Source organism: Stenella coeruleoalba (genome assembly GCF_951394435.1).
Source record: "Stenella coeruleoalba genome assembly, chromosome: 4".
Lineage (NCBI taxonomy): Eukaryota > Metazoa > Chordata > Mammalia > Artiodactyla > Delphinidae > Stenella > Stenella coeruleoalba.
The window spans coordinates 105,988,794-106,007,081 of NC_137149.1; the positions used below are offsets into that span (position 1 = coordinate 105,988,794).

The 18,288-nt window shown below is 40.1% G+C and overlaps 1 protein-coding gene across 4 annotated transcripts in view; it reads left to right on the forward strand.

Annotated features, from left to right (window-relative positions):
- ANXA3 (annexin A3) overlaps positions 1-18,288 on the forward strand; it is a 58,550-nt gene extending 40,262 nt beyond the window's left edge. For all 4 annotated transcript variants that reach the window (XM_079920862.1, XM_079920861.1, XM_079920860.1 and 1 more), the window contains 7 exons: positions 1,714-1,793; positions 5,448-5,504; positions 5,856-5,949; positions 7,264-7,359; positions 11,795-11,853; positions 13,898-14,020; positions 17,730-18,288. In XM_079920862.1, coding sequence (XP_079776988.1) covers positions 1,714-1,793; positions 5,448-5,504; positions 5,856-5,949; positions 7,264-7,359; positions 11,795-11,853; positions 13,898-14,020; positions 17,730-17,789 — 569 coding nt within the window. In that variant the 3' untranslated portion in view covers positions 17,790-18,288. The remainder of the gene's footprint in view (positions 1-1,713; positions 1,794-5,447; positions 5,505-5,855; positions 5,950-7,263; positions 7,360-11,794; positions 11,854-13,897; positions 14,021-17,729) is intronic.

An 18,288-nucleotide genomic window follows, 5' to 3' on the forward strand; every position in this document is an offset into this window, starting at 1 on the left:
TTCATATTTTTAGTCTAGTTTCCTGCAAAATACCTGGGGTAGAGGAGAGGCGTGGGAGGCTGTATGAGACTCATGTAGATAATTCTAAAATTATAAAATACTTCCCCAAATTCTAACAATTGAGAGCTTCATTTTTTTGGCTTGATTTTTTTTTTTTTTTTTTGCGGTACGCGGGCTTCTCACTGCTGTGGCCTCTCTCATTGCGGAGCACAGGCTCCGGACGCGCAGGCTCAGCGGCCATGGCTCACGGGCCCAGCCGCTCCCCGGCATGTGGGATCTTCCCAGACCGGGGCACGAACCCTTGTCCCCTGCATCGGCAGGCAGACTCTCAACCACTGAGCCACCAGGGAAGCCCTTGGCTTGATATTTTTAAATTAAAAAATTTTTTTCATAGAGTGAAGGAAGGAGAGATGTAACAACAATATGACTATTAGGGAAAGTGATGCCTACTAAATGTTATTACTTAGATAAATAATCTGTCTTTATAGTGGATTTTGTTTACTTGAATTGCTCTGGAAAATTATAGATTTCATAAAAAGCGACTTATTAAAATCACGCTGGAAGAATTTCTCTCTCAACACAGTTCTTGCTATTAGATAATCTCACATCACTTTCTATAGTCGTCTTTTACTGATTTGAAAGAACAAGCATTCATATGACTAATTTGGTAGCGGTCTTGAGGATGATGCAGGTGGAGTTCAAATAGCCACCTGGTGTCAGCTACATCCAGGTATACAGTGGCTCGAAGAGAATCACTGCTCCATGGGTGGAGCAGAACAGAGGTTTAAAATTCAGTGGACACTGCACATCACAGGCTATGCAAAAGGAGCTACAACTATTCAGTACTAAAAATATGCGAACACACAGTTGGCATTTGTTATGGGGAAACAGTATGTTTTCGGGAAGCTTTCTGACTTTTGAGAGCTATGAAATAATACATTCTAACTGTATGCATTAAGGTTAGGGTTAGAGTCAATAAAACAGAAAAATAACAGTGGTTTAAATAAGATAAACATTTATTTATCTCCTATGTAGAAGCAGTCTGGAGATAGACAATTCTAGGACTGGCATGACAGCGCCTCAAAACTTTCAGGAACCCAGGCCCCTTCCTGCTTATTTTTATGCCATCGCTCAGATATAGTCCTGCCTAGACCAAGATGGCTGCCCAAGCTCCAAGGATCAATCTACACACCAGGCAGTAGGATGGAGTAAGGCACTAAGATTGGCATGAGCCATCCTTAAGGAGATTTCCCAGCAATGTCACGTAGGTCTGCCTACGTTTCATTGCCAAGAGGAGAGCTGAGAATGTGGTCTTTACGCTGTGTGCGTTGTACCTTGCTTAAGGCCAGGGTTCTATTCCTAGGGAAGGCGGACATAATAGAAATTAGAAGGCAAACTAACAGCTTGCCCATCCTAGCTTTCTCACTATACCTTCCTTAGTGCCTTTGTCAGATAAAATGAACGATGATTTGATCCAGAATGGCAGCTGTTTCTGTTCTTGTGCATCTGTGACACCACACACTGCAGTAATAGTTACAAGAAGAATGTATCCATATCAGAAGAGCACTAAAAGATTTTTTAAAAAAAGAAGAAACAAGATTTATGTTATCAGGTATTCATTCCTTGCCAATGTTGACATTTTAAGCTTTTCTGTGTTTTATAATAATATTTTTTAGTTCATCAAGGCTTAATTTCATTCTTATCTGGTTTCAGTGTATAAGAAGAGTCTTGGAGATGAAATTAGTTCTGAAACATCTGGTGACTTCCGGAAAGCTCTGTTGACTTTGGCAAATGTAAGGTTTTATTTTTTACTTTTTAAGTCCCCAATAAGCTGCATGGTCAATAATAGTTTTTAGGGTGTTTGAAAATAACCAAAGTGAGACTATGAGATGGCAGTTTTCCTTATGAAATGATTTGTTCATCTTACGTTTGCATTGCCACCACGCAGTATAATGTTTAACCAGCCTCATAAAGGTATAACATAGTGATGTAACCAAAAAATCTTGTTTTGGCCAGTATATGAATTAAATGTATTTTGATCAGGTTTCATAATACGTTAGAAAATGTTCTGCACATTCATCTGGAAGGAAAATAATTGTTCATTTCCATTTTGTCTCCAGTTTTAAGAACATGTTGATTTTCTTCTGGACTTGAAAGAATATATATTTCTTTTGGTAGCACTTAAATTAAGTAGGAAGCATGATACAGATGAATTATCTTCAGAGATGGTTATATCAGTCTCAGGATTAAAAAAATGTGGCTTGCTGGAACTTCATCCTTGCCCTCTTTGGAAGAGCTGCTAAACCATTCATCACCATGGGACCAAATGAGACCACACCTTGCCGTCTCTTTTTAGGAGGGTCTTGGTTTTATAAAAAAGGTGGTGAGGTCAAGGATGAGGTAGAGTCATAGGTGTGTGTAAGAGAGAAAATGATTTAAGCCGTATCTCAACAGCCTCTTTCAGCTGATTTAAACAGCCCTTAATGTGTGAGAAAATCCCAACAACCATCCCAGCCTGAGGGTTAAAGCAGCACTTGGCAAAGTGAGGCATTATGCCACTAAGGAACAGTTTATCCTAATTATGGTTTCAGTTGTTTCCAATGGTGACAACCTTATGACGTTTGAACCTACAAACCCAAACTGATGAGGTATCGCTGCAAACATACGATCCCCCAGGTCTGTATTCATAAGTGCAGATCTGCTTGTGTGCACGTGAGCACACACGCCCACAGAAGGCAGTGGAGAGCAAGGCTCCTGGGCAGGGTTTCAGAATAAGACCTGGAGTCTGCTGCTCCTCTGCCGCCTGCTAGCTTGATATGCTGAGACGAGTTACCTTAAGTCAAGCCTCAAAGCCTTCATTTCACATCTGTTCAATTAAAATAATAACAGTACCAGCCTCAGAGCGTGTTGAGAAGATTAAGAGAGAAAGAGTGTGAAATACTTAGCACAGAGAAAGTTATCACTACGTCAGTACGTGGTGGTGCTGGCTTATTGTAACTAATACCAGTGATCATCAGCGTTTTTATCTTTGGAGCAGAGTGAATGATGAAAGGAGAACAAGAAGGCAGCAAACTAGGGATGACTAGTTAGAGCAGAGTAGCAGCAGCACTGAAAGAAACCGAGAAAAGAAATCATGCAAAAATCAGGCAGGCCGGGGCTTCCCTGGTGGTGCAGGGGTTAAGAATACACCTGCTGGTTCACGGGACATGGGTTCGAACCGTGGTATGGGAGGATCCCGCATGCCGCGGAGCAACTAAGCCCACGTGCCACAACTACTGAGCCTGCGCTCTAGAGCCCATGAGCCACAACTACTGAAGCCTGTGTGCCACAGCTACTGAAGCCCGCGTGCCTAGAGCCAGTGCTCCACAACAAGAGAAGCCACCACAATAAGAAGCTTGCGCACCGCAAGGAAGAGTAGCCCCTGCTCGCCGCACCTAGAGAAAGCCCGCACACAGCAATGAATACCCAACGCAGCCAAAAATAAATTAAATTAAAAAAGAAAATAAATTAATTAAAAAAGAAAAAAAAGAGTAGTTTAAAAAAAAATCAGGCAGGCATACAAAGACCTAATGTTTGCAAATAGGAACAAATGCATTTCTTAAATTTTTATTTATTATTATTATTTATTTATTTATATTGAAGTATAGTTGCTCTACAATATTATATGTTACAGTATAGGTGTACAGTACAGTATAGGTGTACAGTATAGTGATTCACACTATTTAAAGGTTATACTCCATTTATAGTTATCATAAAATATTGGCTATATTCCCTGTGTTGTACAGTATATGCTTAGAGTGTGTTTTATACCTGATAGTTTGTACCTCTGACTCCCCTACTCCTATAATGCCCCTGCCCCCTTCCCTCTCCCTGCTGGTAACCACTAGTTTGGAACAAATGCATTTTTAAAGTATTATAGCCAAATGTTTCATTCACCTATAATTTGCAAAATAATCCAGGCAATCTTCTTTTCCTTCTCCGTCTCCCATCTTGCTATAATGTGCTGAATTATTTGTGTACAAGCACACACACTTAGCCACAGAGCCTTCAACAGTAGAGTTAGTGGGGAATCTTTGAGGTTTCGGTTTATTTTAATAGACTTTATTTTTTAGAGCAGTTTTAGATTTGCAGAAAAATGCAGCAGAAACTACAGAGAGCTCCCATATGCCACCCCCCATCACAGATAGCCCTGTTGTTAACATCTGCACTAGTGTGGTACATTGGTTATAGCTGATGAATGAATTAGATGATGAATGAATGATAAAAGAATTAGATGATGAATTAGATGATGAATGAATGAACTGACACATTATTATTAACTAAAGTCCATAGTTTACATTAGGATTCACTCTTCGTGTTATACATTCTATGGGTTTTGACCAATGTGTAATGTCTTGTGTCCACCATTACAGTATCATACAGAATGGTTTTACTGCCCTAAAAATCATCTGTGCTCCAGCTCTTCACCCCTCTGTTTCTCCCTCTGAACGCCTGGTAACCAGTGATCTCTTTATCTCTATAGTTTTGCCTTTTCCAGACTGTCCTATAGTTGGAATCATACAGTATGCAGGCTTTTCAGACGGCCTCTCTTCGTGGCTTGATAACTCATTTCCTTTTTATCACCGAGTCCTATTGCATTGTATGGATATGCCACAGTTTATTCACCTGTTGAAGGGCAGCTTGGTTGCTTCCAAGTTTTGGCAATTATGAACAAAAGCTTCTGTAAACATCCATGTGAAAGTTTTTGTGTGGACATTAGATTTCACCTTATTTGGGTAAGTGTCAAGGAGCACATTTGCTGGGTCGTATGGTAAAAGTATGTTTAGTTTTGTAAGAACCTGCCAAACTGTCTTCCAAAGAGGCTGTCCCATTTTGCATTTCCAGCAGCAAGGAATGAGATTTCCTGTTTTTCCACATCCCTGCCAGCATTTGGTGTTGTCACTGTTTAGAATTTTATCCATTCTAATTGGTGTGTAGGGGTATTGTTTTAATTTTCAGTTCTCTAATGGCCTATGATGTTGAGCATCTTTTCATGTGCTTTCTTGCCATCTGTGTATCTGATGTCTGTTCAGATATTTTGCCCATTTTTAATTGGGTTGTTTGTTATCTTATTGTTGGGGTTTAAGAGTTCTTTATATGTTTTAGATACAAGTCCTGTATCAGATATGTGTTTTCAGATATTTTTCTCCCAGTGTGTGGCTTGTCTTTTGATTCCATTCAGACATTTGAGTTTTCAGGGGAGGAAACTGCGGCTCAGAAAACTGTGTGATTTGCTACAGGTTTCATGGCTAGTCGGTGCCAGAACGAGAGCCCCAAGTGCCTGACTCTTTTGTGCTGTGTGGTTGCCACTGAAGAAGCAGCTCTAAGATGCCCTGCTGGTTGGAATGCCGAGTGATGGAATTTTTATTTTTAAAAGGATTGCCCTCACTTTTATCTTCCCTGTCTAGGGCAGAAGAGATGAGGGTCTGAAAGTGGATGAACAGCTGGCCAAAGAGGATGCCCAGGTCGGTAACAGAGCAAAGAAAACATCTCCTTTAACGATTCTCCCTCCTGACTGCGTTCTCACTTCTACGGCACCAGCCGGGGTCATGCTCTCTCCTGTCCTGTCTGGAGGAGAAGCCTGACACCTGGGGATCCCCTAACCCCACCTTTCTTCCTTCCCCAGTGGTGGTTATTATTCCCCCGGCTCCTGCCACACAGCTGTCAGATTTCCAGTCCACTAAAAGTGAGAGACACGGATTATCGATGATCTCAATGACCTGTAAAATAAACTTGCCCTCTTCTCATTCCACCTCCTCAGAAAGAGACAGAATTGGGTCTGTAATAACATTTAAGTCTTCTCCCTTGTCCAACAGATTCTCTATAATGCTGGTGAGAACAAATGGGGCACGGATGAAGATACGTTCACTGAGATCCTCTGTTTAAGGAGCTTTCCTCAACTGAAACTGAGTATGGACTCGCATTACAATCCTTTTTTGCATTGTATTGTTTTGGCAAATATTTCAAGGTTTAACATACATAGTTCTGGAAAACGAAGTGAAAAATCGTGAAGGCCTGTCCCATTTTTATGTACAAACATTTCAGGAAACAACCTGGGGGGTGGGGGTGGGAGGGATGGCAGGGAGAAGAGAGGAGCAGCTCTCTGGGGTGAGAGCAGAGAGGAGTGTTCCCGTGGGATGGAGGAGCCTGACGGCACTGCTTCCAGCCCATCTCTTGCCTAGTTAGCCACTTTCCAGGAAAACTAGGCATTGCGGGTGAGTCTTTGTTAATGCATTAATGCAGATTAACATTCAGCTTTTTCTGATATGAAGGTACATGGGTGAGGGGGAACACTTTTTATCAGACCAACTATTACATGGAACACCTCAGCACCCACCCCTTCACTCATGCATCTCTCTGAGTCATTCTGGAAGCAACGGCACCCAGAAGCCCAGATCTCCACTTACTAGGGACGTCTGACTGTGGCTCCCCAGTGCTGGTCTAGAGAACAACCACAGTGATGACTACGCTTATGCCGAGTTCATGGGAAAATGAGGAAACTTGGGCATTAAAATTTCATCCTTTTTATAAAACAGTGGCAGTAGTATATTATAGTTGCTTTATTGATGTCTTTATTTGAAAAATAAAGACCAAACAATCCTAGATCTCTCTCCAAATTTTCTTTTTTTGAAATTCACTTGGAAAAAATATACTTGGCTTACAAAGTATGCCTACATGCTCGGTGACGTATGTACAGGTTTTGCTTTTGGGCAAATGTTGATCAAGTACTTTGAATGCCTTCTAGTAAGTATGGAGTAGGCTATGCTGCCTTAGGGAATGATTGACTCAGCACAAAATCTTCATAATTAAGATTTCTTTAGCAGATTTAAAACGTATTTGACTCATGACCACATTATTGTTTCCCAGGTGCTGCTATAATTTAAAAGTAGCCCACCTTATTAGATAAATTATTTATCTGTTAACCTTTCAGGCTATTTTAAATGCTTACAGCCTGGGAATGGGGAGGGAAGAGAGGAGAGAGAGAGAGATTGATCATTGAAGAAAATGGCCTGTGAAGTTCAGGTTTTATTGCAGATGACATTTTTTTAAAATAATGAAAAAACAAAAACTTCTGTGCTGAGTTTTTGATGTGTTAAAGGAGTTTTTGAGCTTGCCACTTAATAACTTGATTTGCTGCCTATCAAATCAAAAACCACAATATATTCAAGTGTGGTCAACTGGGATACTTTAAATATTTTTGTGGTGCTGGTTTTTTTTTTTTAGCATTTGATGAATACAGAAATATCAGCCAGAAGGACATTGAGGACAGCATAAAAGGAGAATTGTCTGGGCATTTTGAAGACTTACTGCTAGCCATAGGTAAGCCCCTGAGTGCTTATAAACTGAGTTACTTATAACTCAGTTACTTATAAGCTTATAAACTTATAAACTGAGTTACTTTGCACTTGTTTTAAATAAATCTCAAGATTAGCTCTTTTCGTCTCAGAATCCTGACTGATTTCATCCTTACGCTTCTCATAGACCTCAGCACCGTCCACGGTACACACAATATGCTCAACAAATATTGTTAAATGGATGCCGGAAGAAGTTATCTTTTTAGGTCTTCCTTTGCCTTTTAACTCTGTATTTGTCTTGTTACCACGTTTGGATCGTCAACTCCTCGAGAGATAAAAATATTACGTTCTTGCTGGCATTTTTATGGAGCCTGTTGAAAACACAGACCTAAGCCCATTTGGTAATTCATCGTATTTGGTTATTTTTGGCAGTGGCCTCCCAAAGTTAAACTCAGGTCGGAACTACAGGTCTCCTCCCTCTTGGTGATGCAAACAGGGAATATCAGAAAGAAAATAAGTCACAGACTGAATCCGTTCCTGGAGAGACACATGGATTAACAAGCAGACAAAAACACGGTTATATAAGCTGATCTGTCTTCTCAATCAGGTCTCTGCAGTCTGTGCTTTTAGGAACCCAAAGAACACCTTGCAAGAAAGATTGCATTCAGAGAAATGAGACACTCTTGGAAGACAGGATTCAGTGACCATTCTAGTCAGAGTCAGGCAATTAACTCTGAGTGCTCGTACACACACAGAATCCTAAATAGCAATCCTAACTTGTTATGAACAATCCTAAGTTGTTCAGAATCCTAAATACCCAATGTTGGGTGGCTATTGGGCTTGCTCCAGGCTGCTTCTCCATTAATGCCAGGGTAGGAGTACCTGTACTCCACACAGCCTGTCATTTCGCCGATGAAAAATCATATCTAACGTCCATCATGATAATTAATAGCTTCTACGGTGAGTTAAAGATAGCTGATGTCTGAGGGTAACCTCCTCCGGGGTGAGCCTCTGATTCATCTTTCAAATGTGAATTACCATCTCTGGAGGGTGAACTCCCCATTAGGGTGCCTCAAATTGTATTTTTAAATAAACACTCATCAGGCACTCAGCATTGTGCTAACCTCTTTACAAATACCAACCCATTTAAGCCTCGTAACAGTCCCATGATTAGGGACTATTATTACCCCCGTGGCAAACCTGAGGCACCAGAAGGTTAAGTTCCTTCCCCAAGTTACCCAGGGAAAGTGTGGTAGAGCTGGAATTCTAACCTAGGCACTTGGGCTCCACAGTCTATGGGCTCCACAGTCAACCAACCCCTCCAATGTGCTGCAGCGTAAACAGAGGCTGAAACCTGCATATATCACACAGTCCATGCTCAACTATTGATATTTTAAATTGCAGAAAATATCCCAGGGAGCAAGCACTCACTAAAGTCTGGGCGTTTCCTCCACATATGTTATTTCATTTAACTTCTGAGCCTCTCTTCAGTGCCAAGAATAGGACTGTTGATCCAAATGCCGCTTAAAATATATGACTCTGATTGATTTGCTAAAAGATAGGCCAAGAAGGAAAACAAGCTTCTTCTTCAATTAAAAAATATGCATCAGGGACTTCCCTGGCAGTCTAGTGGTTAAGACGCCTCACTTCTACTGCAGGGGGAACAGGTTCAATCCCTGTTCGGGGAACTAAAATCCCACAGGCGTACAGCGTGGCATGGCCAAGAAAAAAAAAAAAGGAATTAGAGATCAGCCTCCATAATTAGCTGTGAGAATATTCCAGTGGCAATGATATAGCCAGTTAATTTTTTTCCGTTTCTTTTTTTTAATATTTATTTGGTTTTTATTTGTTTTTTATGTTTTAATTTTTTTGGCTGCATCGGGTCTTAGTTGCGGCACGTGGGATCTTTTGATGTGGCGCGCAGGCTCTTCACTGCGGCGTGCGGGCTTCTCTCTAGTTGTGGTGCGCGGGTTTTCTTTGTCCAGTTGTGGCACACGGGCTCCAGAGTGCATGGGCTCAGTAGTTGTGGCACGCGGGCTTAGTTGCCCCATGGCATGTGGGATCATAGTTCCCTGACCAGGGATTGAACCCATGTCCCATGCATTGGAAGGCGGATTCTTTACCACTGGACCACCAGGGAAGTCCCTCCATTTCATATTTTAATCTTTACATCAATTTTGCTGCTTTTTACCTTGCCTGCTGTAATATTTGAAAAACTTTATTGAGATGTACAAATTCTCACTTCATTGAGCTAAGAAGCATTTTTGGAAATAGACATTGAATTATGCACTAAATTAGGGCTATAATATACATTGTTTTATCAAGTAAAAGAAAGACCTTATAATTTAAAGTTCAAGATATGTCACACTTTCATTTTCTATTTCAGTCTACCATTGGAATACAACAGGTTTTTTTTTTTGATCTTTATTGAGCTATAACTTAAGTACCATAAAACTCACCCAAAGTGTGCAATTCAGTGCTTTTTAGTGTCTTAACAGAGTTGTGCAACTGTCACCACTATCTGAGTTTAGGATATTTCCATCAGCCCCCAAAGAAACCCTGTGCCCCTTGACAGTCACTCCCCACTCCTCCCCAGCCCCCAGCCCCTGGCAACTACCAGTTTACTTTCTGTGTTGATAGATCTGCCTGTCCTGGCTATTTCATATACAAGGACTCTAATACAGTATGTCAACGCGTAGCTTTTGACGTGAAAAACCGTCTGAGTTCTAACATCTTAGAAATGCATGGTGGGAAGATTGCTAGCTGTCAGATCTGGACTTAGATAAGGAGAGGCTTTATTCAAAGAGACTATTTCAATAGGGAGAATAGTTGAGTCTCAGAAACGTACAAGAGTCTGAAAATCAAACAGAAAAAGCTTTTCTTTTATGGGGAGGAGATAAACAGACCTCAGCAGAAACTTTCAAAGGGAAGTTGGACAAGCAAGGCGGCATAATCGTTGGGGGTTGACAGGAAATGTGTCTCGCTGTGTCAACTGGTTCTCAGGACCAGCTGAAAAGGGGACACGTTCTGCATTTCAACACCTGCTCAGGCTGGGGGGCCAAGCTAGGGTTCAGGGGCCTGTGTGGGGGAGGGGAGAGGTCTGAGTAATGGTCAAGAGAACACAGAGGGTAAGAAGCGGGCAGCTGTGAACACTGGGTCATCATAATGAACTTCAGTGGACTCCCTGATTTTTAGGAATTTCCCTGAGTTTCCCTGCTGGGGTTGGGTCTTAAAGCAAGCTTCCTTATACTGTATATGCCACCATCTCCCCAAATATTCCTGAGGAACAAATCATGTGTTTAAGAACATAAAGCGGAGAACAAGGTAAAGGGTTATGAAAAGAAAGGATTCTCTGCGTTTAGTCTGGGGTGAAGGAGATGATTGAAAAGCTTAATAGCTTAAAAGTGGGCATAAAACTTTCAATCAAATGATTAAGGCTTGCCGAATATTACTTTGAGAAAAAAACAGGTAATATCAATTTGCATCCTTGATTTCTTCTCAGACAGCTTCAAATCTGTAACTGTTTTCATGTTTCTCCCAGATTCCATGTTTCTAATATATTTCTCTTTCTGTTTCCCTTAAATCACTTACACAAAAGGCCTTTTAGCTTTCCTTAAGAGAGTCTGAAAGGCGTCATGAGAAAGTCACTATTCTTGTTCTGTTCTCCAAAATTCATGATAAAATTCCTTCACTTTGGGTCAGATTCCTACCTAGAGATCAGATTTAAGATGATAAAAATAATTGTGTTGCAATAAATAGATTTATTCCCTACAGACTTTTCTAGTCCTGGCTGTTTTCACGTTACTTAAAGGATAATTAATTTGCTTATGTTTTTGCCTGTTATCTTTTCCTTATTCTGCTTTACTTGTTATTTCAAAATAAAGAATTGAAAGATGGTAGTATTTTTTTGATGACTGAATTTAGATTATAGGTGCTGGTTCTAATGTAATTAATCAACCTATAAATTCTAATCCAGTCATTTAAGAGAAAATCTTTCCATTGGAAAAACTGGTTTTAAACTGAGCTGCAGTGCCCTTGCTTACCTAGTGTGTTATTTGGAGCAACACCTCTGCAGTCTTTAGACCCAAGCTATTCATCAGTAGTCAAAGATGCTAGAAACGGAGCAGTGGTACACCCTAGGGAGTTATCAATGTAAGCGTAGGTGTTGGTGTGTCTGGGATCTGGAAATGAGTCAGCGGCTGTGAGAGTTTCTTTGGCAGGTAATTTTATTTTCCCTGTGGCTAAGGATAATTACCGTGCTAAAGTTCCATGCAAGTATGACATTATAAGGCTTTGAAATTCAGGTTAAGCATTCATTCACTCTTTCATTCTAAAGAAAAGCCAGGAATGGGGAGGAGAGTGGTATGGTTACTTAAAAAAAATTTTTGTAAACGTATTACTGTAGATTAACTCAATTTCTATTAAATGAAACTGAACATTACTTTGCTTTTTTATAACAGTCTGTTGTGCAAGGAACACGCCTGCCTTTTTAGCTAAAAGACTGCACCAAGCTTTGAAGGTTGGTCTGGAAACTTCATATATATTCTTAACTTGCCTCAAGGAGAATGTAAAAATATTGCTTAATGTTGATGGAATTTCGTCTTTCTTTTCCACCTTGATGAGTTCTCTTCTGTAGCTAATGTGTCTACTAATTTGGCTCATTGGTTGTTAATGAGTATCCTCATCATTACAGACGTAGGTACACTGAAGTGTTGAGTAAATCATTTCCCCCACTTCACAGTAATGCGGGCAGTCGACTTGTTTTAGGATGACAGACCTCCAGCGTGAGCCAGTAGCCTCTCAAAGCTGCCTTACTTAAACCAAACTGCGTCAGCGGCCTTTCATGATACAGAAACCCTGTGTTTTCTCGTCTGCTGCCACTGCTGGATGGGGAGCTCCAGGAATCTGTTCAGGAGGTTTTCTTGCTCTTTTATGTCTTTAGACCCTCATACTGAGCCTGGCACATAGAAGGTGCTTACTTCAGGTTCTTCCTGGACATTTCCTGTGGAAGTCCATGTGCTCCTACAAGGCTGTGTCCAGAGTAAACACATCATTTTCCTCACCTCACCTCCCACCCCAGTCTTGCCCCCCATCCTGCGTTCAGTCATCTCAGTGGATAACCCCAGCAGGAACTAGCCTTGCCCAAGTCGCTGAAGTTATGCCTTTCCTCCCCAGCCTTGTTCCTACACATCAGCCACAGCCTTCTTTCTGTTTCTTGACTGTGCTGAGCCTCTTCCCATGTCAGGGTCTTTGCATGTGTCGTCCTCTCTCCTCCAGGTCTGCCTATGGCTGTCTCCTTCTCATCTCTGAGGTCTCAGCTCAAATGTCACCTCCTGGGGGAGGCCTTCCCTCACTACACCGGTCAGCTGGCTTCCTTTCACTCACACTCCATCCCATCATTCTTATTACCATGTACTTGAGCAACTTGTTCATTGTCTTTACTGTCCATCTCCATCTATTAGAACATAAACTGCATGAGAACAGAGATATCATCTGTGTCGTTCACTACCATACGCACAGCACATGGCACAATGTCTGGCACATAGGAGGTGCTCAATAAGCATTTGTTGAATGAATGAATAAATGAATAGTGTTAATATTCACCTAACCGTTCAGCGAGAAATGTTACACTTCCCTCTCCTTCATTCTCCTCAGATGATATATCATTAAGTTTTGTCAATCAACCTTTATGAGCATCTCTTCAATCTATCCATTTTCTCCATCCCTACTGCCATTATTCTAGGTCAGGCCATCATCATCATCATCTTTCTGTCTCTGTCTCTCTGTCTCTCCCCTTCTCGCTCTGGTTATGTAATCATCTCTGGATGGGTCCCAAAGCTTCTAGTCTTATTCTGTTATCTTCATCCCACCCTTGCCCTGCAGTCCATTCTTCATACTGTTGCTGTCAAAGGAATTTTCTGAAACCACAAATCGGATCTGATCTCAACACTCTCATGTTTAACAGATTGCAGTAGTTCTTCACACTTGGGATAAAGTCGAATTTCATTTCACGGTTTACAAAGTCTGGCCTTTCTAGACATATTTCTTGCTGTTCCTTCTGATTATTTATGTTCTTGCCCTAAACCATCACACATGCTGTTTCCTGTGTAGGAACACTTGTTTTCCTCTCTGTAAGAACTCCATTCCTTCTTCCCCTGGCTGATTATTTAGGCCCCAGCTTCAATACCACTTTCTCAAACAGACCTTTCTTAATCTTTGATCTATCTTAGGCCTCCCGAGCATATGCTCCCGTAGTACCCAGTCATTCCCATATGTCAGGTTTTATTGTAATGGCCCATTTTCTCGCCTGTATCCTTTACAAAATTGAAAGTTTAAGCGGGGCATCTCATCTCTGTTTTCAGCATTTGACAATGTGATGGCACAAAGTGCTCAATAAATATTTCTTGAATAAATGAATGTTGATGTTTGATGAAAAATGAGTGAAGGAGAGTCACTGTGGTTGACTATTTTGTGTACCATTATCTATGTCCTGTAAATATAGTTCTATATGTTGTTTTGTGAGCAATGAGATTGGTATTGTGGACACTTGCATTTCTCAACAGGGCGCTGGGACTGATGAGTTTACTCTGAACCGAATAATGGTTTCCAGATCAGAAATTGACCTTTTGGACATTCGAGCAGAGTTTAAGAAGCAGTATGGCTATTCCCTACATTCAGCAATTAAAGTAAGTCTCTTCTTATAAATAGCAAAACATATCATGCCTCTCTCTACCCATCCTTTTTCCCTTATAATTCTCAAAACAGGGAGATATGTGACTTAGGTTTCTCTCTCTTGTCAGTGTGTAAATGTGTTTCCTGAGTTTAAAAGAGTAATAACAAAATATCCCTTAAAGACAGTGATTATTTTTCAGCTCTAAAATCCCAGGCACATAAAAGACACTCAACATTTTTTTTTTTCAAGTTTAATGGCCACTAATTTTTCTTCTTTTGTGAATAGCATATGCAAGTTGCTTAACCTGTTTTTTATATTGCAGTATTTTAATTTATTTCAGTTTTTCTTTCTGACAATAGAAGAAAAGTACGTATTTAAAATTTCTTCTTTGTTTGACTCAAAAGATAACATCATTCTGCACCTTGGAGTTCTTTTTGTTTCAGGATATAGGAAGCTTGCTCATTCTTTTTAACAGCTGCATATCATTCCGTTATTTGTATATTTGTACCTACCACATCAATAGATGTTTCAAGTTTCTTGCTATTATAAACAACGCTGCAATACGCATATACAATTTCATAAGGTACAAGTGTATCTGAGGGATAAGTTCTCATGAGTTGGTAGGATTGCTGAGACAGATGTAAATATATCCATAATTTTGGTAAATATTACCAGTTGACTTCCACTGCACCTCAGTTAGTCAACTAGATTCATTCACCAAAATCGTTTTTGTTTTTTGTTTTTAATGAGAGCTGTTGTTTTTGCACCAAACCTTTGCAGGAAAAGATGCATGCCTAAGTTGAAATAGAAAACTTATTCAAAAAGGCAGCTGTCAGGCTGTGCCTGGGACTTAGCACGGATTCCATCAACTGCTCATACTCAACGAAATTTGAATCGATCTGACACATTACAATAGTTTCAATCAACAGAGAAAGATACAATAACGTTAACTAAATTGTTTTTACCAAGGCAGAAAAGGAGAGGCATATGTTTTATAAAGATTGCCAGTAACAAGGTTGAAACACGAAGAAAGCCTTCAGTTCACCCTTGGCAAACTAGGAAATTCAGTTAACTGGTAGCTCTCCCTGCCCCCCTCCATGGTCTGGGTAATTGAGGCTTATTGTATTAGGAAACATTTAAGCAACGTGTATCTTGACAGAAAAGAAAAATCCATTGCTGCAGAGTTCAGTGTGTAATTTAAAATTATCTAAGGTTTCTTCACTTCTGTCACCTAACATACATTATCAAGTAATCTCATTACGTTTTCAAGACTGACGAATAGGATGTTTTCAATGGTTAAAATTCTGTAATTCAGGAGCTAGAGTTCCATTTTGTACATCATCTCAGCCTTGGGTTCCTCTTCCTCCTTTAATTTAGACATTTCTCTGCTCATTAACACCTTTCTCAAATGATGACTGGAGGGGAGGAGAAGAGGAAGAGAGTAGGTGAGAACAAATCTGTATTTCTTAATAATAGGATCTTAATTTAAAAATTGGATGAAATTACAGTTTTTGGTAGATTTCCTTTATCAACAAGTTGAGTACCTATTTAATAAATAGCATAATTCCAGGGTCTTTAAAGGAAAATATAATAGCTACCCTCAATTAATTCATAATCTGTGTGGAGACTGAGGTGGGCATAAATAAAACAATTACAAGATAATAATATGAGTTACCACAGTATTCTGCCTAATAATATTTCATATTGATAGTACATACTAAAACGTGAGATTATAAATGCAAAACATTTTTTTTAGAAAAAGAGAGAATAAAGTGGCTGACATAAAGAAATAATATGGGGCTTACCTGGTGGTGCAGTGGTTGAGAGTCTGCCTGCCGATGCAGGGGACACGGGTTCGTGCCCCAGTCCGGGAAGATCCCACATGCCGCGGAGCGGCTGGGCCCGTGAGCCATGGCCGCTGAGCCTGCGCGTCCGGAGCCTGTGGTCCGCAACGGGAGAGGCCACAGCAGTGAGAGGCCCGCGTACCGCAAAAAAAAAAAAAAGACGTTTGGGATTAGATAGGGAATATTTCTTGGGAAATGGGTCTTGAGCTTGCCTTTCAGGTGAATAAGCATGTGTTAAGTGCCTCGCATGAGCCAGGTGCTATGCCGGTCAATAGGGTCTCAAAGGGGAATGCTCTAGAAACATATATATGATGAGAAGTAGGAGGCTAAGAATTAATGAGGCACTTGATTGATTAGGAGTCTATCTTGGGAATATAGAAAAATAAAATCTGAGTGGCAATATGCATTCAGTTGAAAGGAAGACTTGAGATCACAGAATTCGTATTCCATTCATTCCATTTAAAATATTTACTGAATGTATATTATGTGCCAGGTTCAGGATTACAATTATAAGTAAAGAAAAAAGTTTTCTGTCCTTGTGGAATTAGAAATAAATGTAAAATTACAACCATGTTCAATGTAAAGGAGATTGTGCTATAAGATCACATAACAGGAGGATTTGACCTATAGGAAGGTTATGATTCAGATCTAAAAATGACTAGACTTAACAAGGCGAAGGCTGTGGGGGTCAGAGGTCAGCAGAGCCTTCTAACAAAAGGAATTGCAAGTGGAAAGATCTCGTGGTGGAGGAAACATTAATGAAAATTGAGGCTGGCGGGACCAGATCATTCAGGACTTTTTCTGACAATGTCTAAGGATTTTGTCTTGCTTAAGAGCGATGGGAGGCCAGTGAAGTGTTTAAATTTTAAGAACATAGTGTCATGACCAGAAGTATATTTAGAAAAGATCCCTGTGACTGTGGAGAATGAATTGGACATAAGATAGAAGGTATGTGGGGTGATGAGTTACTATATTCGTCATATTAGAGTAGCTCTGACTGTAACACAAAATAGTGATGCAAAGCTACTGGTGATACAAAAGGAGGAAAGAGCAAAGACTCAAAAGATATCTAGGAGTTAAAACTTAAGGGACTTGGTATGAACATCTTGGTGTGAGGAGAAAGGAAGGGAAGGAGTCGAGGATGACTCCCAGGTTTCTAACTCCCAGACTCATAACAAACGTGGCATCTTGTACTGTAAGCCTCAATCTCACCTGGTATCTTTTCTGAAACAAGATCCTTTTTTGGCTAGCCTAGGCGAGAGGAACTGGGAAACATACTCTGTGGGGATGTAGTTCATTTCACTTTCTTAAGTCAGGAAGTATAGTTTGGTGTTAAGGAGCCAGGTTAACTGGGTTCGAATCCTCCCTCTGCATTTATTCTCTATATAGTCTGGGGCAAATTTCCCAACCTCTGTTTTTCTCGTTTTACTTATCTGTTAGGTGGAGCTACTATGGTATCTACTGTACAGAGTTATTATAAGGGTTAAAGGAGTTAACCCTTAGAAGAGCAAGTGTTAGATAAATACTAATATAAATATTATTAAAACTATAATTTCCTAAAGTTTTGTGAGAAAAATAAGATTATGTAATATTAGGTAATTGATGCACTCATTTTTTTTAAACGCAAATTGAAATTTAATTGCAGTATATCAGGAATAATTTAAACATCATATATTATAAAGAAGATGCTAGGCTGGAACAGGATTACACTCAGGTGTGAATGGGTGATGGAATTACAGGTGCATTTCACTAAATGGTACAGGTCATGAGCCTTACACGCCAGTGAATCCCCTAGTGCTGTGCGATTTGATTCATTCATGGTCCCCTCATTATTTACGCCATGTCTGTCCTTCTCTCCATCGGTCCTGTCCCTTACAGTCAGATACTTCTGGAGACTATGCAATCACACTCGTAAAGATCTGTGGAGGAGATGACTGAGTCAAGAATGTCATTTCTAAAGGCTGCCTGCTCCCATGACGGACTTTTCCCACAGCTCTAATTACTTCTTTCTCTCAGTATTTATAAGTACAAGCAAGTGTCAAGAGCAACCTGTTTTCCTAATAGAGATTTTCATTGTTCCATAATAATAACAACAACAAAGTGATTATTATCGTAGAACATCTCATCATAATGTAGCCGTTTATAAATGAAATTTTTAAATGACATTAAGGATCAGCTAATACTATCCAAATTATATTTCTGCTTTGGAAGTGAGACTCTTTGTTCTGTTCTAAAACATAAAATGCAAAACAGTGTAATACAAGTTCTTGCCTCTGTAAAAGGTAATCTGTTGTTATCATCAACCAGCATTGTTTGGTACCCGGCACTGACAACTAATGATATTTTAAAACATGTTTTGGTTATAAAGCTTTTGCTGCTTCCATTTGTCTACCGTCTTATTAATCACATTCATCCTTAAGAAAGGAATAAACACGAA